General features: G+C 61.4%; 1 protein-coding gene across 2 annotated transcripts; it reads left to right on the forward strand.

The window, feature by feature from the left end:
* The first annotated feature begins 3,119 nt into the window (after positions 1 to 3,119).
* Positions 3,120 to 7,168, forward strand: PPP1R14B (protein phosphatase 1 regulatory inhibitor subunit 14B). 2 transcript variants are annotated; one of them, XM_054035875.1, is made up of 4 exons: positions 3,124 to 4,189; positions 5,555 to 5,638; positions 6,300 to 6,332; positions 6,757 to 7,168. In XM_054035875.1, exons 1-4 carry the CDS (start codon positions 3,971 to 3,973, stop codon positions 6,823 to 6,825), a joined length of 405 nt encoding a protein of 134 aa, XP_053891850.1. In that variant the 5' UTR covers positions 3,124 to 3,970; the 3' UTR covers positions 6,826 to 7,168. The 2 variants fall into 2 exon arrangements, with proteins under 2 accessions (XP_053891851.1, XP_053891850.1); XM_054035876.1 differs by lacking the exon at positions 6,300 to 6,332 and having other exon boundaries at positions 3,120 to 4,189.
* The last annotated feature ends 478 nt before the right edge of the window (positions 7,169 to 7,646 follow it).

Consider the following 7,646-nt stretch of genomic DNA (forward strand, 5'->3'; position numbering starts at 1 on the left):
TAGCCAGCAGGTGGCAGTGTCGGGCTGCAGCCCGCCGCACCCGCACAGAGAAAAGCTTTTGTGGGCCAGAGTCTTTACGTTCCTGAAACCCACACCTAGCTCCATGAATGGATCTGATCCCCTCGCAGTGGCCACGCGACGCTTCCTGCACCCAAGGGCCCTACGTGCCAGAGGAACAGTGTGCACCGGCCCTAGTGCACAGGCTGTGGCAAAGTGCTGCATGCAGCCCCAAACACCAGCCTGCTGAATGGGGACAGCCCAGGGGAATAGTTTAGGTGGCACAGTCACTAGTGCATGCGTGCACAGAGGCTGCATCAGTGTGCTGCACAGCCTCCCTGCCTGTTGCACGGCGGCAGTACAATGGAATGGTGCATTGTTGCAGCATTCTTTGGCTCTAAGCTGCATATGAATAGTGCAAGGCTGCATTGACCCTAGTGCATGCTTATAGCTGCATCAATGTGCAGCCGCATGGGGTCACAGCATGGGAATTATGTAGGCTGCATGACTCCAATGCATGCACATAGGCTCATTACTGCTGCACACACCCTGCATGCTCATAGCCTCCCTGCATGTTGCCTGGGGATAATGCATTGGACCCCTGCAGACTGCACTGACCCTAGTGCATGCTCACAGGTGACAGCCAGGTGCTGCAGTCCCCGCCGCCCTCCCCCCGCCGTCTGTCCCATGGGGATAGTGGATGGGACGGGATTTTGATGCAGCTGCATGCACAGCACCCTGCCATGGTGTGGATGCTGTGTGATGCAGATTGTGGGGTAGCACCTACCAGCCCTAGCCATTACCATGGTGGCTGGGATATCTCTGGGGAGACATTGATTTCCAGGCCCCTGCTCCGCTCTACCCACTAGTCTCCCCACCCCCTTCTCCTGAAGCACAATAGAATTGTAGGGCTGCAAGGGAGAGACCCCACTCCGCTCCCAGAGCCAAGAACAGAACCCAGGAGTCCTGGCTTCCACCTCCCCACACTGAGGAGCCACCCCCACCCCCTGTGGAAGGATTGGGTTCTCGGGGGGGGGGGCATGTAACCGGTGACCTTGCCCCAGCATGCTGAGCCCAAGGCAGTGCCAGGGTGGTGCCCGAGGGAGGGGTATGATCTGCACCATGCTGGGGGAGTGCGGGAGGGGCTCCCTTTGGCGGGGTCACTCTGGGGCTTGGGGCGCAGACACAGGGGGAGGCTCGGATCAGGCCGCGGAGGGTGTCACTGCCGGGCGCAGCTGCCGCGCTTGCTCCGGGGCCCCGGCCAGGCCAGGAAGCGCCTGAATCGCGGCTCTGTTACTCAATCCCGGCCACGTGTTTCCCCGACGCCCTGGGCCAGGCCGCCCGCAGGGAGCCAGTTCTTAAAGGGACAGCGGCCCTCAGGCCCCCACAAATTCCCAATGGGGTCAAAAACAACAAAGAGTCTGGTGGCACCCAATGGGGTCAGAGTGTGTGTGTGCATGGATGGGGGGGGGGGGGAATGGAACCTACTGAAGCGCTGCTCCTGCTGTCCCTTTGTATCCAGTTATCCCCCAACTCCTCCACTGAAACTTTTCTACCATCACCCCTCCTTCTGCTGACCCCCTCCTCCGCCCCCTGGACAGGTGCGGGGCTACACCCCAGCGTGGTTGCTAGCAAGACGGAAAACATGCCCCAGCCCTCCCTCCTTCCCTCCTAGAGCTTTCCATGTGAGAAGGGGAATGTGAGCCCAGGCCTCCAGGCCTTTCCCTGCCACCCCTGTAAATCCCCCCTCCCCCATACCTCTCTCTAGTCACCTCTCTGCAGGGAGCATAATACTGCTCTGTACTGCCCCTGTGCCCCACCCCAGAGGTGGCACTAGCTGCAGCTCAGGGGCAAGGGATCCTTGCTCCTGCATCCCACCCCAGAGACCGCTGCATCTAAGCACCAGGCAAGGGATCCCGTATAAACAGCTCCATGCCCCTCCCCAGAGGTGGCTGCATCGTATCTCAGCACCAAGTGAGGGATGCCTGGGTTGGGTACACAGCCCCCCGGGCGCGCCCCACCAGCATGAGGAGTGACCACTAGATTTCCCAGCCCCTCAGCTCTCACTGTCTCTACCCTAGTCCCTCTCCAAATAACCCAGGTCAGAGCCTGCTGCCTCCCCCTCCCCCCGTACAAACTGCCGCCTGACCCTGAGCCAGGTGGGAAGGGGGGTTCCTTCCTTGCTCTCTCCCAGGCTGCAGGGAGCTGCTCCTCCCCCACCATCGCTGCCTTTCCACAGCGGAACAGGAAGGATGGAGACAGATAGACAGGGACAGACATGAGGGGGGCAGATCGGCTGTCTGTGGGGGCAGTCAAGACTGGGAGAGGGGGAGGGCGGGTTGGACAAATTGCCAGCCTCCTTCCGCTCCTTTGTTATGGACAGACAGACACTCTCCCCTCCCTCCATTGTGAGACAGAAGGACAAATGGGCATGCCCTGGAGAGGCCAGACACAGGCAAGATGTGGTGGGGGAATTAGATGGGGGAATGGATGGATGGACAAAGCAGGGGTGGGGGTGGGTAGGAAGGGGACACACATCGAGAATAAACTCTGTGGCCTGGACACACAGCATGTGCAGGGGAAGGGCAGAATACCCCCCCTCCCGCCCCCCGCGCTGTGACAGCCAGCCAGAACCCCTGGGGAAGGGACAGACAGCCCCTGGGTATGGGGGGGAGGGAGTTTAGGGGAGGGACACCTCCGGGATGGACAGACAGACGGGGGGAGGGGGGGACAGAGAGACAGGCTGATCGACCTTGGGTTAGATGGAGGGATAGCCCGAGCGCCCCTGTCCCGTGGGGGAGGGGTTGGGGACAGACGGGGGGGGGGGGAGCCGGGAGGGATAGAAGATCCTGGATGGGACATAAAGTCGCTCTGTTGGGGGCGAGCAGACTGACCTCACTCCACCCCCTACAGTGGGGGGGATGACGGACAGACAGGCGGACACAGGAGGTGAGGGAGCGACGGACTGACAGACAGACGCTTGCGGTGGGTGGCGGGGGCGCAGCCTGACCTCCCTTCACTTCTCGTGAGGAGGGTGTTGACGGACAGAAGGACTGGGGGAGGGGACGGACAGACAGACACGCGGCCTCTTTAAGGGGGCGGGAAGGGGGCGGGGGAGGGAGGCGAGGAGCGAGCGATAGCGGCAGCAGCGGGACAAAGGGGCCGTCGGGGGGAGCGGATCGGAACCGAACCAGAGCCGGGAGGAACCGGTACTGCGGCTGGGGCGAGTGAGTACCGGAGGAACCGGTACCAGCACCCAGGACAGCGCTGGCCGGAGCCGGTACTAACAACCGGGGCTGGGACGAACCGGTAGCCGCAGCACCAGGCGGATCCGGTTCCAGCAGGAGACGGAGCTTTTCCATATTCTGGTTCTGATCCCGGCCCCGGTCCGGAAACACCAGGAAGAAGAGGGGATCCGGACCTAGTTCGGGACAAGACAGTACCATGATCCGGTTCTGGTCGTACTAGGTTCGGGCAAGAAGCGAATTAGGGTCCGGGGGGAGGCTCGGGCCCGGTTCGGTTTGCACGTGGTCCCAGAATAGGCAGGACGGATGTGGGTTTGGTTCCGATTCGGTGCAGACAAGAAGTGAATCTCGACCCAGCACCTAGTACTAGGCTGAAGGCGGTTCTGGTTCCGGCCTGGGCCCGGTTCCGTGCAGTGGAAGGATCTGGCCCAGACTGCACGTGGTCCTGGTTCCTTGAAGGCAGAACCCAGAGCCCGTAATAGCAGGATCCGGTTCTGGTTCCCGCGAGGGCAGGGAGAGGACCTGGTTCCTTCCATCGCGGTATCGGCAGCTGAAGGCGGCTTCGGTTCTGGACCCACGTGTGCCGGGGTCTGGGCTGAGGCTGCATCGGCAGGATCCAGCTGAGAGCCGCTCCCGGCATCAGCAGCCGGAGGTTCTGAGCCCACGTGGGTCCGGTTCAGGCAGCTGCTGAGTCAGTTCTGACCCGGTTCGGGTCCCCGGCACGGCGGATGGCAGCGCCTTGCAGCCCAGAGAGCGGCCCAGCGGGGGCCACAAGCCCCCGGGTGTATTTCCAGAGTCCCCCGGGGGAGCCGGGCCAGGAGGAGGAGGAGGGGCCGGTCCGGCGCCAGGGGAAGGTCACGGTGAAATACGATCGCAAGGAGCTTCGCAAGCGGCTTAACCTGGAGGAGTGGATCCTGGAGCAGCTCACGCAGCTGTACGACTGCCAGGTACCCCGCCCTGGGTCCTGGAACTGCCCCATCTCTGCCTGTCAGGGACCCCCGAGCCCCCAACTTCCCTGGCACCCCAATAAGCACCCCCATCTCCAAACTAGGGGAGTCCCCTCCCCCAGTCGCCCAGGGACACGAGTCTCCCATCTACCGTCCCCAAAACACAGACCTCGCTCGGTCACGTGACTGTGACCCCCAGCTGGAACCCCCCGCTTAAGTACCAGCCGCCATCCCATCCCGACCCTCACGCTGCGCGCCAGGCCTCCCCCAGATTTGCTCTGTAGCCGGTGGATTTGGGGGCCGAGTTGGACAGCTGCTAATCCCCCCCTCCCTTCCCCATACTCCCATCGGGCGGGAGGGGGTCCTCAAACTTCCCCCAAGTTTCTCACGCTGCTTAGTTCCAAGGATTTCCTTTGCAGGCTGTAATCGCTTTAAAGTCTCGGGGGGAGACAGGCAACCCCGCCCCCATTTCCAGAGTCAGTGGGTCTGGATGGAATCTAAACAGTTAATTCCTAAATTGCCTAAGGGGAGGGGCAGATTCTCTCCCCCCCCCGCCCTTGGTGAGGGGTCCAGGGCATTTGGGAGGAGTTTGCTGGGGTTAATCAGTTTTTGATGTTGGTGGGGGCCGGGGGCGCAGGCTAGTGTATGTGGATGATCCCTCCAAGCAAAGGGGGTGGGGCGGCGTGACTCTTCCCTGGATTCCAACTGACTTGCTTCCTGTTTCCAAATCTCCGTGTGGATTTCGGTGACTCCCGCTTGCACACAGCGCTGGGGGGAGGGGCGCACGCAGGGATCCCTCCCGGGGCTGAGATGCAGCCACCTCTGGGGTGAGGTGCCAGGGGTGTTTATATAGGGCCAGATGCGCCATATGGAGCTTGTCTCTGAGCTGGCTAATGGGGCTGTAAGTAGCTGGAGCTGCTTGAGGGGCTGAATCCTATTGTTCAGACTGGGTCTGCCATGCCCCCCATCGTGGGGTGAGAGCCCAACTTCTGATTTAATTAGCCAGGGAGCTGATTAGGCAGGGTTCTTTCGCGGGGGAGAGGAGGTCTGAGCCTGGCTGCTGGAGTGGAGGGTGACCTGATTAGGCCGTTTCTGTTGTGCTGCTAAAACTCTTCCAACGGCTAATCTCCCCACCCCACCCCCAGTTCCCAGTCTGGTTTAGTGTGGGTGGGTGGGGAGCTGGGTGATGGGGGTAGGTGTGACTGCTCCCAGCATGCACTGCTCGGTCTCAGTCCGAGCTGGGAGTGTGGGGACTGGCCTGTTCTTCAGTGTGTGTGTGGGGGGGAGGGGGGGGCGGGGGTAACTAGTTGGGGGGACTACCCCAGTGCACTAACCCCCCCGCAATCATTTCCACCCCTTTCCCAGGAAGAGGAGATTCCAGAGCTGGAGATCGATGTAGATGAGCTGCTGGACATGGGCAGTGATGATGCCCGGGGAGCCAGGGTGAAGGTAGGGAATGCAGCAGGGTCCCCCTGCCAGTAGATACACTGTCAGTCCCTTGGGGCTGGCGTGGGGCTCAGCTGGTAGTGCAGGGGGTTGGGGGGAGTGCAGGGAGGGGTTGGGACTAGTGAGGTGCCTGGGATGGTGGCAGGGGGTTGGTGGAGTGCCAGGCTAGAGGGGAAGGGTTGGGGCAGCAAAGCACCACACTGTAGGGGACGATAGCCAGCCTGGTGGGGGTAGAATCCGGGGCAGTACTGACCTGGCTGCAAGGAGGGCCCTGTAGTAGCCACCCATGGGGTTGGGGTGCATGCCAGGGGAGCTGGCCTAGGAGGGGAGGGAGTGGGATACAGAGCTGGGGATCATGCAGCCTGAGGGGGTGCGGAACCCAAGGGACAGGGTGGTGCTGGGGTCTTGGAAGCTATGGGGCAGGGAAGGAGGCAGGGCTGGGAGCTAGAAGGGAGGGGGATATAAGGTATGGGGCTGGGGTAGGAGATCCAGCATGCACAAAACTGTTGGGAAGTCTGGGTGGTGTGAACCATGGGGCAGGGATGCGGGGGAGGATAGCTGCACTGCAGGAGTTATGTTGGGGGTGGCAACTGGACCTGGAGGTGGATCTGGCCCGTGGGCGGCCTCCCCTCAGCCCTGACCCCCCTCTCTGTCCCTTCCCCAGGAGCTCCTGGTTGACTGTTACAAGCCCACGGAGGTGAGTGGCAGGTCCCCCTGCATCTCACACAGGAGCTAGAAACACTGGGACCCACCCCCTGGACAGTGGGAGGGAGGTGGATGGCTCTGGGCCCGCCCCAGCAGTTGTGATCAATCTCCAGGCTGGGTGGGGGGGTCAGCAGCTGCTATTCCCTCTCCAGTCCCGTCCCCCCCACACACACCTGTCACTTTGGGGTGGGGGCTTCCTCTCCGGAGCTGGTTTCTGGGGCCCTCTGAAACCTACTGCTGGGTGGGGGCTGTATCCTTAGAGGATCCTGGGCCACTGGGGGAAGGAACCAGTCTGGGAGGGGGTGGGGTCTAGTGGGTTAGGGCAGGGTGGGTGGCAGGACTCCAGGGCTCAATCAGAAAGGAAAGGGGCTTCCGCTCCTGCCCACCATAACCCTTCTCCTCTTCCTCCCCACCAGGCTTTTGTGGGGGACCTGCTCGACAAGATCCGAGGCATGCAGAAGCTCAGCACCCCCCAGAAGAAATGACCCTCCCTGTCCTTAGACCCACCTCCCCCAGCTGGGGGGTGAGGAGGGGGGAGAGAAGCAACCAATGGCACCAGGCTGGGGTGGGGGGAATCCCCTCTCTAAAGCTTGGGGATGTAGAGGGAGGGGGGCCCCCTCCTCAACCTCCCCAGTGCATTGATAATCACTAGCCAGCTGGACAGCTCCTTAGCAATACCCCCACATGAGCCCCCTCTTTTTTTGGTAGTGGGGGGCTCTGGGGAGGGGGGTTATGATTTGATTTTTTGTAAGGATTTTTTTGAGGTTTTTTTAATTATTACATGAATTTTGTGTTTTTATATGAATTTAATAAAAGTGTTTGAGAGTTGGGGAGCTGCTGTCCTGTGGGGGGTGTGTGTGGGGGGGTAGATTGGGTGGTTTGGGGGGGGGGTGCAGGACCAATGGGGGAAACTTGCAGGCAGGTTGGGGGTCAGAGGGTAGCACTCACTGGTAGAAGTGGGCACTGGTGTGTGTGGGACACTCCCAAGCATGGGGGGGCTGAAGAGGGCACTCTGTGGGATGGGAATCCGCAGGGCTTCCAGCTTGAAGTGATTGCAGCCCCTTTCCCCATTTCTCAAGCATTTTTTGAGGGGAGCAGGGAGGCTGTGGGCAGATACCCCCAGCCGAAAAGGGAATGGAGGGCGGGTCCAGACTGGGCCCCATTTTCCCAGCAGGGGTGGTGGAATCCCCTGCAGGATAACACCCTGTTGCTGCTAGCAGGCCCAGCTGAGATGTTAATTGTGGCTAATAGGTGGGGGCGGATCAGTAGCACTAAGGGAAGCCCTCAGCATCTGCACATCACCTGG

The sequence above is a fragment of the Malaclemys terrapin genome, chromosome 7 (genome assembly GCF_027887155.1).
Source record: "Malaclemys terrapin pileata isolate rMalTer1 chromosome 7, rMalTer1.hap1, whole genome shotgun sequence".
Classification (NCBI taxonomy): domain Eukaryota; kingdom Metazoa; phylum Chordata; order Testudines; family Emydidae; genus Malaclemys; species Malaclemys terrapin.

Excerpts from the sequence above, each read along its gene's own strand:
- PPP1R14B (XM_054035875.1), top strand. The coding sequence starts at position 3,971 with ATGGCAGCGCCTTGCAGCCCAGAGAGCGGCCCAGCGGGGGCCACAAGC. Across the intron at positions 4,190-5,554 it reads CGCAGCTGTACGACTGCCAG|GAAGAGGAGATTCCAGAGCT; the intron begins GTACCCCGCCCT and ends CCCCTTTCCCAG. Across the intron at positions 5,639-6,299 it reads CCCGGGGAGCCAGGGTGAAG|GAGCTCCTGGTTGACTGTTA; the intron begins GTAGGGAATGCA and ends TCCCTTCCCCAG.